General features: G+C 42.2%; 1 protein-coding gene and 1 long non-coding RNA gene across 2 annotated transcripts; both read right to left on the bottom strand.

Moving 5' to 3' along the window:
• Window positions 1-1,132: 1,132 nt before the first annotated feature.
• On the bottom strand, window positions 1,133-8,977 carry LOC127785848 (uncharacterized). Its single transcript, XM_052313218.1, has 5 exons — window positions 8,208-8,977; window positions 5,544-5,643; window positions 5,172-5,498; window positions 1,591-1,764; window positions 1,133-1,189 (listed from the first exon to the last, which is right to left on the bottom strand). The coding sequence occupies exons 1-5, from the start codon at window positions 8,975-8,977 to the stop codon at window positions 1,133-1,135; spliced, it is 1,428 nt and encodes a 475-aa protein (XP_052169178.1).
• Window positions 8,978-14,587: 5,610 nt separating this feature from the next.
• On the bottom strand, window positions 14,588-18,336 carry LOC127753170 (uncharacterized). The gene is made up of 4 exons (XR_008012496.1): window positions 17,984-18,336; window positions 17,794-17,906; window positions 17,492-17,711; window positions 14,588-14,693 (listed from the first exon to the last, which is right to left on the bottom strand). It is a non-coding gene; the product is annotated as an uncharacterized LOC127753170 (long non-coding RNA).
• Window positions 18,337-21,449: the final 3,113 nt, after the last annotated feature.

Genomic DNA, 21,449 nt, shown 5'->3' with positions numbered 1-21,449 from the left:
GATCCAGTTTTACACAGCATGACTAGGGAGTACAAGAGGTCCTACTCTTCAAAAAGGGGGAGAACAGATTCCCCCAGATCACCGACTTCCTCCATCACCTCCTTACGCGTGTTGGTGGCCGCCCCCTGATCCAAGATCTCGCGCAGATCGAGTTCAGGATGCGCCAGCTTTACACACGCAAGGACGTGGCCCGCCCCGGTGTAGATCCCGTTCGACGTCTCCTCCCCGATCCTGGCCGCATGCTTGGAGGGGATCTCCCCCATCGCCGCCGCCAGCTCCGCAAGAGAAGATGTCAGCGAGAACTCGTCGGGATTCGCCGGGATAGTAGACTTGATGCCGCACTCCCCGGCGAGCTGGTGCAGACCAGTATAAGTGACCCGCAACGAGCCACGGATTTCCGACAGGTTGTTCTCGAGCTCCGACATGCGGTGCTCCAGCCCCTGCCGTTGTCGCTCGCTGCCGGCCACCAACTCCCTCATCTTCTTGAGGTCTTCACGAGCCTCCGCCAACTCGTGTACCAGCCGGTCAGCACGCTCGTTCGCAGACGCCACCGCCGACCTCGCCTCCGCAATCTCGCGGCCAATTCCGCGAGCACCAGCCTCGAGGAGGCGCCCCATCTCAACCTGGAGCTCCTCCCAGGTGAGGACGGCAGCCGGTGGACCACGACCAGCTGCGGGATCGCTGACTAGGCTGCTTGGTGTCGCCTCGCGGCTCCCGGGCGCCAGCACGACATCCGTCGAGGTTGCAGCAGGAGACGCGCCGGAAGTTCCTCCGGACTCGTCTTGCACTGCCTTCGCCCGCGCCGCCCTGTGAGACAGCTATGGTTCAGACAACACTCAAACAAAATCACGGAGACTTAAGTTCATCTACTTACTTCTCGCCAACCGTCACAAGACGTTGTCGTCGTGGAGGCAGGGGGGACGTGTCCGAGCCCTAAAAGACGGTCGATGCGAAGTAAGGCGAGATTCTTCTGGCTGTATGATCTGACGACAGGATAGCTTACCGAGGGGGTTGATGCCTTGCGACGATGTCCGCTTACAGAGGAGAACTTCCTCCCCTTTGTCGGAACATTGCCACCACTTGTGGTAGCAGCAGCAGCATCAGACGCCTCCTTGGCGATCTTCTCTTTCAGTCACGCCGCCACCTGATGGTCCGCGAGCGGCCCGATGATGTCAGTCAGAGGAAGAGCCTACGCTTAATCAAGTCATAAAGTGATCTCAGAAGGAAAACGCAGGATGCCTATCGAGAACACTTACGTTGATGGCAGCATCACGTTCGGCCGCCCCCTTTTCACAAAGGGGAACGGGGATGTTACTCGCCGTTGTCAGGACGCTAATCATCACCTGGCTGACACGACGTCCCACGGTTTCACTATTCAGACCTATGAATCGAGAACCAAATTTCAATAAATCAGGAGGAACGTGGACACGAGCATGTCAAGATAAATGCGAGAAAGATACCCCGAGGAGAAACCCAGGTCGCGTCCTCTGGTCCGGAATAGTCAAAGGCTGGATGGACTCGAGTCTGGAGCGGCTGGATCCGTCTACCAACGAAGTCTGCAGCGACTTCATACCCCGACAAGCCTCGTACTTGGAGATCGTCGACAATGTCGATGAACGATTGAAGAGAAGGGGTCAAAGGGGGCTTTGCGGTCCAAGACAGGATCTTGTCCGGTTGTTCCTCAGGAACAACGAAGACAAGGTCCGAATCTTTGATCTGAAGGTAGAACCACCTCGTCCGCCATTTGCTGCGAGAAGAAGGGCACTGGAAGGGGATATAACGCGACTTTAGGCCATCCCAAAGTCTGAACCCGACGCATCCAGATACCCTGTTGGGCTCTATCCAACACAGCTCGTAGTAGAAGCGAAAGAGATCGAGAAAGGGCTCTACGCCAAGGTAGGCCTCACAAAGATGAGAAAAGATGCTTAGAAAGGCGATGGAATTGGGGTTCAGATGGAGCAGTGAAAGACCATAGAAGTTCAGAACCAAAAGAAGAAATTCGGAAGGCAGAGGGAGAAAACCGCAAAGAATGTAGTCTTCGATTGCAACCATGCGACCTAAGACGGGCTGGGGATCAGTACCTCCTGCTTCCCTCTCCATGGTCCCACGACTGGGAAGGGCACCATCTTCCTGAAGCTTCTTCAGCGATGCACTGGTGGAGGATGATTTGCCAAGATCCATCGTCAATCGGAGATCGCCGGAGAAGGGGCTAAGGCCGACGAACTAGGGTTTCTTGTGGGAGCGGAGAAGACGAAGAGCGCTTGCAGGCGGGATGTTTTCTGCACGATGGGCGGACTTCAAAATGGATCCCCAAAATCCCTTTAAATAAACGCACTACCGACGGTGCGAATTCCAAGGAAAGGAGAGAGATGCCTGCCAGAAATTTCTGGGTCTGTTATGCGCGGCAGTTTTTTGGACTTCAGTTTAAATTCGCTCGTGACCGTTAGGCTTCAAATGGTGGTCTCGACTACGTCCTGTCTCTACGGTCCTCGCACCAGGAACGACAACAGTCTTGACATAAGAAGTCGCGGATGGTTACACGAGCTCATTTAAGCAGAAGTCGAGGGCTACTGTTAGGGTTACGGGTTAAGTATACCCTTTACCCTTTGATATACGTCCCATATCGATATGGTATACCCACGCATATATGGATACTCTCCGCATATATTAAGGAAACCTCTCACGGAGTTTACAAATGGAAAGAGTCCTACTCGGACAAGACTGGGTCGTCAATGTATCGTGTAAGGTTTGATGTTTCCAAGTTCTACTTGGAAACCGCCTGACCTGTGATATAAAAGGGACCCCCCGGGGAGGACCTGAGGCATCGAATCTCAGAGCCAACACAACCCACACAGCCTAGGAAGTCGGAGCCTGCAAGGAGCCAAATCGCCGGGGATCTAGTCGAACCAACTCGACGACGATCTTGCCGGATTCGTCAAGTTCCACCGTTCCCTTTGTAACCTGTGTTTTCCATCATATAATCCCATATCAATTGGATTAGGGCTATTACCTATCAAGGGGCCTGAACCAGTATAATCTTTGTCTTTTGTCTGCTTGATGTCGCATTACGTAGATCCTTGTACCAACGTACCCCAATACCCTCTATATCCGGTCTACGGGTATCACCCGTCGACAACTATATCTGATAAAAAAGGATCAATTTATTTGGAAAGCAAACAAGGATGGGCTCTTTACGGTTAACTCCATGTACAAAGTGCTTATGTATAATGGAGTGATACCTAGAAAGACTTTGATTTGGAAGCTCAGAATTCCACTGAAAATTAAAATATTCTTGTGGTATCTTAAAGAAGGAGTTATTCTAATAAAGGATAACCTAGCTGAGAGAAGATGGAGAGGTAGTCTAAGTTGCTGCTTTTGTAACTCTAAAGAGTCGATACACCATCTTTTCTTTGACTGTCTCATGGCAAGGTACATTTGGAGTGCATGTTTCTTTACTTTCGGAATTAGCCAACCCCGTAGCGTGGCTCATATGTTTGGAAATTGGTTGAATGGTTTTGAACCTAGACTTAAAAGACAAATTTATATGGGCATTGCGGCAATTTTGTGGGCTTTGTGGCTTAGTAGGAATGATGTAGTCTTTAATGGCTCTAATCCTATTTCTTTCATGCAGGTAATCTTCAGGGGGACTCATTGGACAAGACTTTGGTCCTTGCTTCTTAAAGAGGACAATGGAGATGCCGTCCAAGTTCATTGTAGAATTTTGGAGTCACGAGTAATGGAGTTTTATGCTACTTATGGCTGGAATTTTAGAAGAAGAATTGAAGCTTAGCTTTCTATGATTCTTATTTTGGGTGTTATCTTTATGTGATGTTGCCCATGTATCGGGATGAGTCTTATGTAAACTTCATACCTTGTGTTGTCTCCCCATATAACGGGATGAGTCTTATGTACTCTTGAAAACTTGTTTGGCTGTGTACACCCTCACAGGTGTAGAGGCCGGGTTTAATATAAATCCATTATAAATAAAAACCATAATTATAGAGTGGCTTTTGAAGATCGTAATACTTGTACATCCAAAATAATGGATCCATAGAACTCCTGAGTAAACATTGGGGAGGTTGTGCCCCAATCCCCGTTCCTACGCCACCATCCGTTAACGCCACAATCTTCACAAGCCATTCACCATTTATCAGATGGCCCACCGGTAAAGCAAAGAGTCAGTGGCGAAGCCACCGGGGTTGCCGGGGTTGGCCAGGCACCCCCTATGCGGCCATGCAAGTGCAACACCCGTCCGGGTAATTAGCCACCTTAATCGTTGAATTAGTTGGAAATGAACCTAGCTAGCTAGCCATCCAATACCGTACGTTCAGCTAAAAGGATGGGTTTATGTGATTATCGTCCATTAATATATGTTGAATTATTCAAAATTTTAAGTTGATGTTATTTAACGATCTTGTTTTATAATGATGCTTTTTATATTTTTACTTTACATACTAACTCATATAATAATCACAGAACAAACACAACGATCACATACCCATATTTGAAATATGTTGAAAACCACCTCATCAATCATTTTATGCATATATTAATTGGTGCGAACCAAAAGTCATCGTATATATAATCCTAAAAATTTTAAGAGGTGATCGATAAGGCATGCATATCAAATGTATGCACACTGGCATATATTAGTTCGAATTCAGAAGACTGAATAAGGTTGAGCGGCCACTCCATAATGTTAAGGTGAATCATAAACAGTAGATTCCTCTTATTTCTCTTGTTGCTAATCATCGTGACATCATGTGCCCACACCACCTTCCACCAAACCGTTAGTGAGTTCTCACGTAACATGGTTAACAATTTAGCACCCCCAATTCTTCAATCCTTCGCCAGTGCAAAGAGAAATCCAAAGGACTATTTTTCTAAAGAACACCATCTACCCATGCAACGATGCCATGGACACGAAGCCTATAGCCAGTCATACACTTGTGGATGGAAGAAACCACGGAGACAAAATGGTCAGATGACCACTAGAAGATCCATATTGATTATACTAATAATGGATTATAAATTAGTAAATAAATGTTTTAAGATAAATCTCCAATCCAACAAGGCGTATATGAAAAGGATCGCCCTATCTCCTCTGAAAAGCCTACCCATAACATACCCAAGAATTCAACCTTCGAGTTGTATAAGTGGTAAGCCCATACTCTGTCCTGATATGAGTTGAATAAGAAGATAATCTCTCTAAAAGGATGCAGTCCAAGGATACAAGTGTATCCATTCATGTCCCATCGTACCATATCTTCCGTATAAACAATGATGCTATCATCCTCAGAGTCCCAACCAGGAGATTCATCTTCTGATATTTCTTCATTATTCTTGTTATCGCCACGGTACGTATTATGTTTGATCCATGGCTTAACAGCTTCAGGATTCCAGCGGAAATCTGCCATGATCTGCTCGAGACTGACGTCGTGTATCAGCATCCACTCCATCTGATCACCACCATGCAGTACTTCGTGCAGCAGCCAAACCTGAAGACGTTGATGTTGTTTGTGATCAATTGATGCACAGCATACCCCCTTCTTTGATCTTCCAAGGTAAATATAAGGATGATTGTTCAGATTGATATCACTTGGTGACTTGATCACTTGATACTTATCATCTAACAAGGTTATTCTGCAAAACCCACAAATTAGCAAATAATAGATTAGTGTGATTCTTTTTGTTTTCTTTCTTTCAGTAAGAACAGATGATCATAGGGGCCAGATTTTTAATCTATTCTTCCTGGAAAAAAAGTAAGAACAATTGATATATATCAATACTCCGTCCGTTCAAAACAATTAGGAATATGAACTTTGACTTCAAGCTACCAAGCATTAACTATTTTTTAAAATTATTTAATTATTGTATGAAAACTGTAATAACAAAGTACTCTACTGATGTCTCACATCGAATCTTATGACCTATTCATTTTGATGTCGTTGTATTTATATTACAAGTAACTAGCCCGCGCATTCACGCGTGTATGTATCATGGGCTGCATTTGAGAAACATATATGGGTGGAATATCAAATGGATGGCACATTCCAAGCTTCATAAGTTTGTTTTCTTCACCAATCTCTTTATCGGCATTGCTCAAATAAATTTTCTAAGCTATTTGTTAGCTTTATACTATATAATACTTAAAATTCATTCGTACAACTATTTGTTTTATAGACTTCTTACTTATAGAGAGGTGAGTCAATTAGCGATGAACTTGTCGCCGCGGCCAAACTGGCTCGTAACCGGACGCGCGATATAATGCGATGGACAGTCTGGGTCCACTGTAGAAAAATGTGGGACTTTTATTTTTTTTATTAACGTCAATCTAATGGTAGAGAATAATGGGTTCACTATATATTCAAAGAAAAATCACTAGTTAGATATTTTTGTTTTAAATTACTTTTTAGGATTTTTTTCTATTTTATTAGAATGTCACGTAGCATCTTAGGACTGTTTGTAGATAGATATTGTTGTTACTCTTCTAAATCTGTTTTTATCAATAATTTGTCTTGAAAGTTGGTTATGATTTTTTTTTAAATTACGCTTCCAGTATGTAAATTGTAAACTAAAATTAATTCAATTGTGTCATCTTAAATATGTCACACCAATGAAGCTGGTTCACGTGGAACTATCATTTATACAGTGTGTGTTTCTTTTTTGAAATATTTAGGATATCTTAATTTAAACCTTAAAGTAATATATTTTTCTTGTATACTAAATATGTCGGATATATAAATTTAAGAAGTTTTCTTTTTAAAAAAATATGATAATAGGACTTCTTTATGTAATTAGAGACATACTCACATACTTATATTTGCTTATACTATCTCCATCCATAAATCTAACTATTCAAATTTTACCTAAAATGTAAGAGATTCTAGGTAATACTTGTCTCACCCAACCATCTCTCATTGAATTCTTATTAACACTACCCCAACCTCTCACTTTCCACGTATCCCTTATTTAATAAGGGATATCATAGTTTTTTTTTAATTCCTTCATAATTCCTACATAATTGGAGATATATATTGTTGGATGGAGATAATAATAATTAAAAAGAGCTCTATTTATAGAAGGATTTGTTTGTACATATGTAGATTAATTTAGCATATTTGTAAATTGGTATTGATGCCATATTATATTCTTTTTTTTAGAAATTTCTATGATCATTTGTATGGCATGTAAATTATGCGAATATTTGAACTACGTAAGGACATATTATTTCACGTATAATAACATACTTCCTTCGTTTCATATTATAAGACTTTCTACATTGTCCTCATTCATATATATGTTAATGAATCTAGACATATATGTGTGCCTAGATTCATTAACATCTATATAAATATGGGTAATGATAGAAAGTCTTATAGCCTGAAACGGAGGTAGTAGTTGATATGGATATTTGAAGTATTGGTTTTTTAATTGTAAGGAGTAGAACAATTCAATGGATCTGAAATCAAAGGATTAAAAAGTTATGGTTATTTAAAGATCACATATTTAGCAAATATTCACCGGAATTTGGAGTGGAAATTATGATAGCAATGCATACAAATGCGTATGTTGGAGTCTGGCCAAGTAGATTAGTGAACAATTTTCCTTCCACCCATCAGTTTAAATAGAAATTTTAAGATGTGACTTTTTATTCTGAAGGAGGCAGCTAGTTGTAGTATCAATTTTTTTTATCCTGAAGATACACGATTAACTGTTTCTGATTGTATATATGTTTTCAAATTGATTACTATGCATTCCTAAAAATTCCTTAGGACGGGTTCATCTCGTCCGTCCGGAGGGAAGTGTACACAGGTTGTTGAACGTATACGGACTCGGATTGCCTTAAATTGAACAAAAATTCCTATAGATGAGGCCATCTGAGCCCGTATTAAATTCGCTTACGTACCCGTACAAGTACTCATTAATTATTTTTAAATGAGCTTACGTACACATTCAAATTTGCTCAACGTACAAATTTTCGTATAAAAGATAAAAAATAAATCAATTTGCTCATCGTTCTTTCAAATTGATTGTATGTTTTTTATTTAATTTATTTTTATTCCTTGAGATTAAAAACGACGAGCAACTAATTAATGAGCTTGAGTGAGTGCTTGCCCTTTTGTTAAGAAATTTGATCATACCTAAAGAAATTTAACTGAAAAAAAGTCAAAGCGATGATTTATAATATGAAACAGAGGAATTACCTTATAACATCATTATTTTTCATCTGAATATGAAGTGCACCCCGCCAATAGATGCCATAGAGGTGGTGACTTGCCATCCAAGATGAGTAGTGCACATCAGCAATGGTCCCGGCAGCCTCCCCTTGCCGGATAAATGACCTTTTCTCCCACCTCCCTTTCGCCGACGAATAGACTTGCACGACAAACGGCGATGGCGGCCACTCATGTTGTTTTACCACCGATTCGGTATTGTCTTTGTCATCTTCTCTGCAAAAGACAAGCTCGGGGATGGAGAACACCTCGTAGTGTGGCGAAACGGTAGGGTCAAACACGAGGTACTCCTCACGACTTGAGTCGGTGACCATCGCCTCCAAGTCCGATCCCGCAGGGCTCCACTCCGGCGTCGGGGGCAGCCGTACCCACCGCCGCGTGGCCGGATTGACTACGTACTCGTCCAAGAGAAGGAGGCCGTTGCAGTGGTCGTGGGCCTCCAGCTTGCTGATGGGAGCATCGTCCAGGTAGTTGAGCTTGGGGAAGATCCGGGAACGGTGATGGCGTCCTCGCCGCGCAAAGAAACCCGGGAGATCCTCGATTGGGCAGTAGAAGTTAGCGAAGAAGATGCCGGCTAGAGAGAGCGGGAGGAGGTCCGGGTGTGGGGGCGGGCACCGGGTGTCGATGATTGCGCGCCACGCTTTGCAGACGCCGCGGCACGCGGCGAGGCTGCGCGGTGACAGAGCAACGCGGCGGAGGATAAGCTCCAGCACGTCATCCGGTAGCAGCTCCGCCGCCATGACGATCCGAATTCCAACACACGATGAAAGTGCGTATAGTACCGGTCTTGGCTAGTTGCCCAACAACTCTGCGTCCATATATAGTGGCCAGCTTACATATGTTGAAGATGATTTGGAAAAGAAAACGGAGACCGCGAATCGATCGAATCCGCTTACACATCATCAACACTGCGCAACGAGGCAGACTCGGTCTAGTGTTCGATCGGGTCCCGGCTCGCGCATCCTCCGTCCGGCCGGTCTCCGCACCGCCTCGCTCACCAGCAGTGGCGGTGCCCTCCATAGCATTAGCCCCAGCACTCCAGCAGTGACGGGCTGACGGCACTAAGCCACACCCTCGATCGGCTGTTTTCAAATTAATTTTGTCTGCACAAAAATGGGTTTCCCTCCTCCAAGAATACGTTCTGACGTGAGGTATGATAATAGAAAATATTCTCGTCAAGTGAACCAGCCTATCCTTATTAAACAGGGGACTTACGTGTTGATTGGATATGGAGACATATTTGGTCATGAATAATGTAGGAGATCCAACTCACTATTTGCATGGCCAAATCAATAATTCAAGTTGCACACTCTCATAATCTGCTTTATTTTCTTTCGTAAAATTAATTTCAACTATTTGTATTGCCCGTGCGTTACAAATAGATAGAGCCAATTTAATTTATATATATATATATATATATATATATATATATATATATATATATATATATATATATATATATATATATGACACTCATATGGGGCACCATGGTGCCCGCGCACCATGGTATAAAATGCACAAAATCACTTAAATTTTTCAAAATTTTCAAATTGTGAGTATATACCTAGTTATAATAATTTGATTCATACCTATACCTATCAATAAAACAACTCAAATTTAACTTTATTTCACAATCCATGATTACATACCTAACTAATTATATGTATCGATGCTATATACCTAGAATCAAAATCTAACAAAAACAAGTTCAAATTCAGTTCAAACTTGCTTTGAACTAGTTAGTAAAGTAGTTAATGTTAATACCTAAATAATTAAAAAAGTTTCATACTCATTTGAATTGGGTATATACTCAATTTCAACAATGGTGCCCGGGCACCATGGAGCACCAAACAAATTTACTATATATATATATATATATGTGTGTGTGTGTGTGTGTGGGCGCGCGCGCGCACGCGCGTATCGGTGGATACTGTGGAGAAACCTTCTTTAGTCCCGGTTTGTAACCCCTGTACTCTCGGTTTTCCAACCGGGACTACTAATCCGGGACTTAGTCCCGGGTGCAAAAAAAAAAAAAAGGGAGTAAAGATCTTTTTTTTTATTTGCATGGCCCTGTTGCTGCATGGTTTATATATATTATGCATATATATGTTTCAATACATATATATATATATATATATATGCAAATGCATATGTATATGTATAAAATACACATATATGTATTAGACACGTATAATTTAAAGCACTTAACATTTTATGTGCATATATGACCAAAATATATATTTACACTAAAGTAAATGTGTACATATATAAATATAGACATGTATTACAATTCATTATGTGCTCTAGCTACGGCTTCGATGTCGGTGTTATCTCAGAAGAAGAAGGACCGCCGTTATGAATTGTCGATCCGTCGTAGTAGAATTCACACTCGGGATCAAGGACTTATTCGTTGATGAATCCCATCAGTTGTTCTTGAACAACCATGATAAATTCCTTGTGTGTGAGGTTGTCCCTCATGTGAATAACCTATGAATGTATGAAATTAATTAATAAACAAGAAATCGATACGTACGCAATGAAATTTTGAATGGTTTATACGTACATTGAGCTCTCTTGTGGTGTAGATTTGGGTTGTAAGGCAGTGGGAATACTCCAATACGTAGTAGCCGCATAAGTTAGTTCTCTGGTTCTGCTTTACGCACTATACATGAGAAACGACGAGAGATATTTAATATACACTTATATTTGAATTAGAGATTCAATATAATTTTGGAGCATGTACTCACTGGAAAATTAAACCACCGGCTAAGTTTTTCTTTCCAAGTCCGCGGACCAATTGACGGAACCGATCCTAAGCCCTACATGGAGTTTCAAGCTATGATTAATTATTATCCGAGATCCGCATAGTAGCAATAGCAAAATTCGTAATAACAGTGAAACATATGACATTACCTGTCTATAAGTTCAAAAACCTAGTCAAAAGTAGACTCCTCTTTATTTATTGAGTCATAGACATTGACTCTGCTTGCCTCCAAGTCGAAAAGTAAAAGGACCCAGTGGAATCTGCAATTTGCGTGAGATGATATATGGAACTGTATATGTATGTACGGGAACGAAATTTGTTCGGAAGACAGTAAAAACTAACTCTGCGTTGTACGGCAGTAGTATGAACATCTTGAAATGCTGCTCCTTCAGGAGATGGACGAGAGTGTCCTCTGTGTCTTTCGGATACTTGTTGATCATTTCGATGTTAACTTTCCGAGAGTCGATGAATCCAGTATCGAAAACCCCCCGCCGTCGGGCCCTTTGAATCTCCATTCTACAACGATTAAAGGAATTATTATGGTGTACATATATACAAGGACCTAATTAAGGAACATAATAAATCTAACTCAACAATACTTACAAAATCCATGAGCTCAGAAGAGAGACGTCGAGGGCGTCCAGATGGTATAGGTCAAAGACATCCTCGAACGGGATCCAGAGAACATCTTCTCCTTGGAGGAAGTCGGAGCTTCTGATCCTTGCTCCAACCACCTCTCTACCGTTGGCGCTCATTTCCATGTACCGTTCATGAAATCGGTACATCTATGTCGATAGGGACTTTAGCAGCTCAGGCTTGACAAGCGGTTTACCGAGTTCAAACTGGTATTTCACTTCCACCGTTGGGATTGGTGCGCCTTTAAGCAACTGATCCCTAGTTAGTCCGGTGTCAGAAATGAATTATTTTATTCCAATTTCTAGCCCGGTCACCAACGGCTCGACCTCCTGGTTTGGTTGCTCTCCAAGTTGAGGGACAGGTTTGGACTTCCCATAATATGCTTTCTTAAGTGTTCGCTCATAGTCCGTTAGCTTTAAGACCTCCTTGACTGGTTTCGACATTTTCTTGAAGAAGTTCTTCACACTCGGGTCTACAGGTATCTTTTTTTCTGGACTCTGAGACTTCAATTGCCTCTTCACCTATGTTGCCACATAAGCGTCAAGCTCCTCTTATGTGCAATCGTACAGTGGCTCCTTGTTTTCGGCTACGTCAACTTTCGCCTTCTTCGTTGCCCTTGTGCAGGCAGGCGGTGGTGCTTAGCGAGACCTTGACTTGGAAGGTGCCGGAGGACACGGCGCAGGAGCCGAAGAAGACGGTGCAGGAGCCTGAGAAGGAGACGGTGCAGGAGCCTAAGGAGGAGATGGTGCACGAGGCTGAGGAGGTGGAGGAGGCGGAGGAGATGGCAGAGCCGGAGGAGATGGTGCAGGAGACACCGCTTGTCGCCTAGGAAGGATGATGTAGCGCTTGCGCCATAGTATATTGGCGTGGCTTGTGTCTCGTAGATGCGTCTCACTGTCTCCTCCAGGGTAGTCCAACTCGAGGTCCTCGTACGCGGCTTCCACCATCTCAACTTTGACCCTCGAGTATCCTGGTGGAATCGGCCTACAGTGGTAAGTCCCTGAAGGATGGCCATTCCCGACGCCACCTTCACGTGATGAGAGGTTATCTATTAGTAATCAACCTAAACAGCAACTTGCGGAATGTACATGTCAAAAATCGTAAAACTACGAGCATACCTTGATTGATAAGTTCTTTAAGGTAATATGCAGCTCACATGGTGTCCGCTGCGTGATTTCATCAACAGGGCAAGTGGTTTCGTCCTGAGTTTGCATGGCGACCATGCTCTATGTTCCTACCTGCCCCGTTGAGGCGCAACTGCTACGATTGCCTGAGGGGCTGACCATGATAGGAGGAATGTACGGCTGGGGCTCCTAGCTCCGATGTGCGGCCATGCGTTCAACCACCTTTCTTGCCACCTCCTCTTGCATGCTGAGCTCGTAGTTCGATACCATGTACTCGAGATCTGCAATCTTCGCCTCGGTATCTCTCTTGCTCCTTATCCGACTCCTGTACGTGTGAATGTCCTCCTTGAATCCAATCTTCCAAGGAACCACACCTTTCCCTCGCGTTCGTCCTGGATGCTCGGAAGTCTGCAGGACGAGTGTAAGCTCGTCCTTCTCTCTATCGGGTCAGAACATGCCTTGAGAAGGGGCTTCCACTACGTCCGTTAGTCGACTAGCACCCTCGCGTATCTGATCCTGAACACCAGGGAGCCATCAGCGGGGTTGAGCATTCCACCGTGAGCATAGTACCAGAACTTCGATCGATCCGACCATTTAGAGGTGGCCGGTTCGATACCCCCTTAATCAAGCCGGCTTCCATCTCCTCCCACTTTGGCATTGCGACGCTGTAGCCGCCTGACCCCAGGTGGTGATGGTACTTCTTCTTAGCGGCATTTTCTTTGTTTTGGTCCATCAGCACTTGCCCTTGTTGCCCTATCTTGTAAGCAACAAACTCATCCCAATGATCCCTGAGCTTTGGGAATGAGTTGAAGTTCGGTGTCTGCCCCTTCAGGATGCATTTCTGGTAGAGGTCTCCCTTATAGCTCTGAAACTGTTCAGCCATTTTCTTAAGAGTCCACTGTTTCACTTTATTCTCCGTACCCACAGGGAGCGTGAACGTCTCGAGCATTGTGGTCCACAACATCTCTTTTCTCTGAATCCGGGACAAAACTATCATAATCCCCGCGTGCCCTTGTTCTGCGCCAGTACACCGTGCTGACAGACACGTTATCACTCACAACCCAACCACTGTGACGTACAAAATTCCTAGCTGCATTTGACGGGGCACTAGTTTGGCTATCTTCGTCAACTTCAGTTACGATGTGCCGACCCTCAATCTTCTTCGCGGCACCTCGTTGTCCGCGTGCCCTCTTCTCTCCAGTGGAGGGTTGACTTCCACTAGCCTCCTCCACCTCGTTCCCCTCCTCATTCCCTCCACGTTCCTCTCCTCATTCCCCTCCTCATTCCCCTCCTCGTTCAGGTAATGGTTCGGATCCTCGTTCCCCTCTTCTTCGTTCCCGTACTGGCTGCTTCCCTCTGCGATCGTGTCGTATAGTATCTGTTCGTCATCGCGATCAGCTGTCGTAGGCCCTCCAGACCTTCCATTATATTTGAGAGATGAAGTGAATAACTCAAGTCATCAAACAAACATAATGAAACATCCGACGTCTCGAGAGAAGAATATTGGAGACATTGCTAGGCCTTTAGCCTGCTAGTCAACTTCAGCCTGAGATGTGCCCATCAAACCACTCGAAGGCGGCGTTCAGATGTGTTACACATTCAGGAGACTTGACAAAATGGCTAAAGATCTACAACAGCTCAAATATTCTGAACTCATACTCATGTGAATCTAGTTCCCAGGATGTGCACTAGATTCACACTTTCATCCTAAGCATGAATATACAAAGCAAAATACATCCAAAGCAAATGAAATTCAGATTACAACTACTTAATAGATACATAGGCCGACCGGCCAAATATAGCTACATCAGAGAGCAGCGGAAGCTTGACTACCCAATCCTCAAGCACACCGAGTAGGGGTTTACCCCATTAAGTTCAAATCCTAGAAGAAGTAGACGAAACCCGCATCACTCAATTAAACTAAGCCTATTCCTGCAAAACATAAATTTGACAAAACATGTCAAGACTCAAATTAATGTACTAGCAAGAGCACTATCAAACCTACATACATGAAAGCTCTAAGTCAATGGAAGGCTATTTGTAGTCTCAATTTTCAGCATAAAGCCAATTTTAGTTCACAAACCATTTGCAACGTAATTTAAGCAAATCATTTGAGCAATATGTAAAGCATATTAATCATGGCATGATATCAACATAAATAGATAGACATCATTCCCTTACAACACAACAGGAAGTAAGGCAATCATATCACATATACCATTCTCATCATCATTTCAAATCATTTAGTTTCAAGAAACATTTAGAAAACTCAAGATTATACCCATAGCACATCATCATGTTGCTCATGACCGTGAGCACGGCTAATGGATTAGTTTTTAGAACTCTGTAGAGTTTGTACAGCTTTACCCACAAGATGTGAATCGCTCTAGTTTGTCCGGTACCAGTCGGTACCACCATACTCTACACATTGAGTACGGTCTAGAGGTCACAACGAGGCTTTTACATTAATTGTTGTCTAACCTTGCATGAGCACGATATGTGTTCCTCCATCCTAGACCATACACGTTATATGACCTAGAACCGTTAAGTGGCGGGCCAACGCCTTAAACTTAACGCCGTGGTGGCGGACACAATGGGAACTCACCACGTGGCACAATATCGTTGTATTGGACACACTTAGACGCCCATGCCGTAAGGCGGAACAGTACACTCGTCCCCACACGAAAATCACACACGTAGGGAATTTATCATCCTAGGATCACACACACACATGGGTAGTTCCTCTAGGTAGTCCACAGTACACTCGTGGCGCCTACCTATACTACAACGGCCTCCCGAATGCAAGATTAGACAAGTTCTTAACTTAATAGGCTAAGGTCCCCCCATAAAGACACATGTGGATGTACGGTAAACACAATGGGTGATATGATGTTCGGTCCTTAATCGACTTAGGCGAACACTCCCCCTATTAGTATGCAACTACTACCATATGCATACCACTTGCCGCCTAAGTCTAAAATCACATTTTATCTCATTTTATTCCACAAATAATCAGAGAATCACCTCTGTCCATAATGTTCAAAAAGGTTTGCAAAAAGTATAGTAAGTGAACCATAACCATGTTTTTATTTATTACTAAGCAAGGCTAAGCATTTGCACTTTATAAAAGCATAGTATTATTATATGAGCACAACTAAAGTACTCTAATTAATCCTAAGGTTCAAAGGAAGTGATTTTCAAATGGTGAGTTATGCATCTTTTTAAGGGACAACTACAATCTATAGTTTGGAAGTACCGTTAGTTAGAAATACGCGTGCAAATTTACAATCAAAACATTTAGCCCGAAAACATAGGATTCAATATGTTCAAAGGATGGGCAACACTTCCCCTGATTTATATAAGACCTTCCTGAGATCAGCTATAAGTCCAAACACCTCACCGATAACAAATTCACCGTCTAAAAGAAATAACAGTAACGATAAATGCCAAAACATGTAAAAAATCTAAAATGCCCTAAAATGCATGAGTTTATAAGTGTGGTTAGGTACTGGTCTAAGATGAATTTAGGTGAAAGAATTTTTATTTTATCATTTTGCATTTGAGAGTTATTAATTTTCAAAGTTTAATACTAGTAATAGATTAATTAAGCTCTAACCGTCCTTAGGTGCATTTTAGGGTCAAGTTTAATACTAGAAATGATGGCTTGCTGCAGTTAAGGGGATGTTCACAGGAGTTCAACAAAGTTGGTTTCACAATTTTTAGAGTTAGGATGATTTTACTAGTAATTTAACAAGCTAAGTGATTTATTATAGTAGTTGTTAAATATTTCAAATTTTAGACAAGTTTTGGGTACTGTAAGTGCCATAATTTATTTTATAAAAACTAAGTTCATGGTTCTTAGAATCTAACAAACCTAAGATCGCTTCATTTAGAGTTGTCTTAAATTTTATATGAATTCTAGAAGTTTATATACCGTTCTTTAATATTAATTCATTATTCAAATTTTAGTGATGTTTTTGGATATGGTTTCTTCTACAGATTTATCGAAAGAACAAATGTACATGCTTTTATAATACTAAAAAAATTTAGTTTGTCTCATTTGGAGTTAAAATAAATTACTTATGGGTTTATAGTTTCTAGTTTACACTATACTAGTTATTTTACCAATTAAATAGTTGGTGATGATTTTAATACAGAAACTATCAAGTTTTAGTATGACTTTGTGAGCACACTGGAACTTGGTTCACTCCAAATTAAGTTAAGATGAATTTCATATGAATTTTCTAAGTTGGAGATTGCTCTATGTTCACTATTTCTTATGTGAATTATTAGAGCTATTTCTTCTACTATAAGTGCCAAGTTTTATGTTTCTAAATTAAAGTTCATAAGTTTTTGAGTTCACAGAAATTTGATTCATCTCAAAATGAGCTAAAATGGATTTTGTGTGCATTTTACAATTTTGGTCATTTTTCTGTTGAACAAATATTGGTCTGAGTATTTTTCTTATTATTTTCCAGATTTTAAAATGATTGGGTCCACCGGTCAGTGAGAGCAAATATGCAGAATAGTCCCTGGAGTTTCTAGGGTTAGGTCCCGAGGTCCCTAGCACATGTCTAATTTCATTTTCATTAAGAGTACTCAAGTTTTTGTATATTTATAATTAGATCCAGGTCCTACATGTCATTCTTAGTATTTTTACAGGATAAACCCTACATGATTTTAAATTCTTGCTAATCATCATCATTAAGGACTAATGAGGCAAGGCCCACCTGTCATGGGCTTGGGGAGGAGAACAGAGCAGCGGCAGAAGCAGAGCGGAGGCGAAGGCGAGCTTGCCGGCGATGCCGACGGCGAACGGCGGCGAGTTGGACGATGCGTCCAAAAAGAAAAAGGTAGAGCATCTCCTCGCGAACCCAACGGTGGTCATATCATTGCCGGAGACGATCGGAGTTGATGGTGGCGGTAGTGCAAGCGGCGACGGATTCAAGGCTGTAGATGCATATGAAGCTATAAGCTAGTCCTGGCCAAATCAATGCATGCATGCACATCTACAAGGCTCTAGGATGCTTACTGAAGGTTGCCCGTACACTGACGAAGCTTGGACGACGACGGCGAACCGAGGAACGCTCCGGCGGCGGCGGAAAACGGCATAGCCACGGAGTCGGTGTTCCTCCGGTCTTCGAGCTGCGAAGGAAAGGATTGGAACGGCTTTAAGATGCCATTAGGATGCTATTAGTACAAGGAATCGCGCCGAAGCTCACCCGAGAGCGATGCTATTAGTACGGGAAAAGCCGGTGGCCGGACTTGGGGAAGAAGAGTTCGATCTCCTCAACGGCGGCGTTTTGCCTCGATATTCTTTGGGCGTCCTTCTCCTGGTACCTAGGCGACGTCGGTGGCGCAATGGCTTGGTCAGAAAAGGCTCGAGTCGACCGGAACGGCGAAGTGGCCGACGGCGGCGCTCTGGACACCGAGGACGCCGATGAGCTCGACACAAGGTGTTCGATCCATGCCAAAGGGTAAAGAAAGAACAGGAGTGAGTTAGGCATGGTCTATAGATCACGTTCTAACGATTAGATTGTGACAAAGCTCACTAGAGAATCCTTGCTAGGGATCAAACACCTTCGGGAAGAGAGAAGAAGTGATTGTTCTTGGTAGAGTGAGATTTAGGGTGAATGTTGATTTTGGAGCTCTTTCATTCTCTCTCTCTCATTAACAAATAAAATTTGTAGATAAATGAGAGATTCACCAAGGTAGTATGGCTGAATAAGGGATGACAAGTGGGTCTAAGTTGATGTACTCTAGGTTTATATGAGTGGTAAGCTAGATAGATGGGTGAGAGTTGTATTTTTGTCCTCCTCTCTCTCACCTTTAGAAAAATAAAAGATAATTTAAATGAGAGATGTGTAGATCATATGTTAGGCTGTGATGAGGATGGCACATGGGTCCCATAATGGCTTGGTCCCACATGTTAGAGAGATGTAGAAGAAGAGCCCTAGAAGCTCTAAATATTCTAAGTGTTGAAACTATACCAACATGTGGTTTATTTCCATCTCCTTTCTTCCATTTAGTTTAGAATTTTGGGGAGATAAGGTTGCTTCAAGGTGGACAAGGATTTGATGGTTCAATGTGCCAAGTTCCAAGATTTAATTACGTTTTTAGTTACCATGGTAATTTAGTAAAGAAGTCTAAGTTACTATGTTGGCTGCAGTCTAAATATTGTTTAAGTAACTTGTGGCTCTCATTTCATGTGGTTACATTTCGAATTTAATTAAGCCATTGCACTAGATGGTAGAGTACACTATAGTGAACATTTTGACCAAGTGGTTTAGCTAGATAAGTTATGGTTAAACTTTTGGTGAAGGTGCAAAGTAGGCTAAATGATGTGCTGTTTTCCAGATTTCTAGGTGAGTTGTAGGAATTATTTGAGATACTATTTGATGTGATAAATTCAAACTAAAATTACTATAGACTTAGGATGTTGTTTAATATTTATGAGAATATTTGTGGTATTTATTGTTGCTTCATCTATTTTTAAGAATTTCCTTTAGACATCACATGCATATGCAACCTATTATGAGATGCACCACAAAGATCCAAAAACAATCTCAAAACAATAATATGCACATGCAAGCAAGTTCATTTTATCTCTTATTTTGAAACCTACCTTTCCATTTGTTATATATATATATATATATATATATATATAACTTAACTATCTTTAGTTAGGTTAGCAATTCAAAACCGAGAAAATTAGGTTTCTAGTTTAAGGTCAAAGCAAAATATTTGATTTTGAAATTTGTTACCACAAGATTTGTAAACTTTTATTTTGGTCTTAGGTTTGTTTTGCCAACTAGACTATGTGTTTTATTTTATTTAAGGGAGTTGTATGCTCTAGTATGCTTCTATGTTCACCGAAAACTATAGAATTCACAAAGTTTTAAATTTTTCTCAAAAATTTTCCTAGGTGAAATTCCTGGTATGTTACATCAGCCATCTGTTCATACAAGAAATATTTATAGGCGCTTGTTATAATATCATATGCTTTAATAAGAAATGTTAAAAATTGTAATAATCATATATAAGTAACATATGCCACACAACAATTGTATTATGTGGTTCTTCAATATACATCCAAAACAATTTACATCATCCTAGATTTAAAGTTGGTTTAAACTCTAATAATCATATATTGACTTATGTTGGGTATATGTTAAATACAGGCTAATTATTACAATGTAATAACAATTCTAATAGTCATATATATATTTACCATATGCGTTAATCACAATTGTTAGTTGTAATAATCATATATAAGTAACATATGCCACACAACAATTGTATTATATGGTTCTTCAATATACATCCAAAACAATTTACATCGTCCTAGTTTTAAAATTGGTTTAAACTGTAATAAACATATATTGACCTATGTCGGGTATATGTTAAATACAGGCTAATTATTACAATGTAATAACAATTCTAATAATCATATATATTTACCATATGCGTTAATCAAAATTGTTAATAATTGTAATAATCATATATAACTAACATATGCATGTTTCAAAATTGTTTTAACAAATTCTAATATTCATATATAATTACCATATTACAATGTGATAACGATTGTTACAATTGAAAACAATATTAAATCATATATGTTCGTTAATGTAACTTGCCTGAGCAAATTCCTCCGAGGGCCTGCTACCACTTAGGCTTGAGCGACGGCAATGGCCAGTGCTGGACCACGTATTTTTCTGCAAAATGCAAAGAAATGTATTAGTCTGAATTGTTGTCACACCTTGAAGTTCTTCTCCCAAGCTTAAATTAATTAATAAATGGTCTCAAGAAATTATCTGAGAAGCGGCAAGAGAGAAATCCTAATTTAATAAATGCAAATAATAATCGGAAAAGGCATGTGGAATTTTTCTTGGGTTCTACATGTCAAAATATGCTAACAGGATTTTTAGTTGAATTTTCAGAGCTCCAGAAATAATTTTAACCAATTAAAATTGAGCACAAGCAATTATTAAATCCCTGGAAATCCTTTTCTTTTTCTTTTTCTTTTCTTTTTCCCCCTCCTTTTTCCTTCTTGGGCTGTCGGCCTATTCCCCTCCCACGCGCGCCCCTCTTGTTGGGCCGGCCCGAGGCCGTGGCCTAGCTGGCTGCCGCGCCCCTCCTCCCTCCCGGGGTCACCGACAGGTGGGGCCCACCTGTCGGGCCCGTCCCCTACCTCCGGCCGGCGCCGCCCGTGCCTGCAACGTCCGCCGCCTGCCTCTCCCACGGCCTCTCCCCCACGTCCCGCAACCGCCGCCCCCTCTCTCGCCCGTGCACCCGCGCCGAGATGGCCGGGATTCAATTTTTTAATCCCACCTCTCTCCTCCCCACCTTCCCCATGTCGCCGGCCGATTCCCGCCAATCCCGGCCACGTCTCACCTCCCCGGCCCTATTTAAAGCACCCCCGTCCCCTCCACCTTTTTCCCTCTTTCACCGCCCGCTCCCGTGCACTCCACCGCTCTAGCGTCGTCGCCCTCCTCTCCGCCGCTGCCGCCGCCGCTCCGGTCGTCGCTAGCTGCCGCTAGTCGCCGCGCCGAGCCGCGCCATCGACGCCGTCGTGTTCACCGCCGCCAACGCCACCCCGTCCACCCCTCCGTCGGCCGACACCCCTCCGTCGGCCGAATATGCTACTGGAATCCGCCGCCCCCTTGCACCAGTGAGCATCGCCAT

The sequence above is a fragment of the Oryza glaberrima genome, chromosome 10 (assembly GCF_000147395.1).
Source record: "Oryza glaberrima chromosome 10, OglaRS2, whole genome shotgun sequence".
In the NCBI taxonomy this organism is placed as follows: domain Eukaryota; kingdom Viridiplantae; phylum Streptophyta; class Magnoliopsida; order Poales; family Poaceae; genus Oryza; species Oryza glaberrima.
Note: the sequence above shows the minus strand (reverse complement) of the source record. Positions and strands in the feature narration are given on the sequence as shown.

What these genes read in the sequence shown, in the direction of transcription:
- LOC127785848 (XM_052313218.1), bottom strand. Translation starts at nt 8,977, where the DNA reads ATGGCGGCGGAGCTGCTACCGGATGACGTGCTGGAGCTTATCCTCCGC. An exon ending in AAAAATAATGATGTTATAAG is followed by an intron (nt 5,644 to 8,207) that starts GTAATTCCTCTG and finishes TGGGTTTTGCAG; the next exon opens with AATAACCTTGTTAGATGATA. An exon ending in ACATTGTCGACGATCTCCAA is followed by an intron (nt 1,190 to 1,590) that starts GTACGAGGCTTG and finishes GATTAAGCGTAG; the next exon opens with GCTCTTCCTCTGACTGACAT.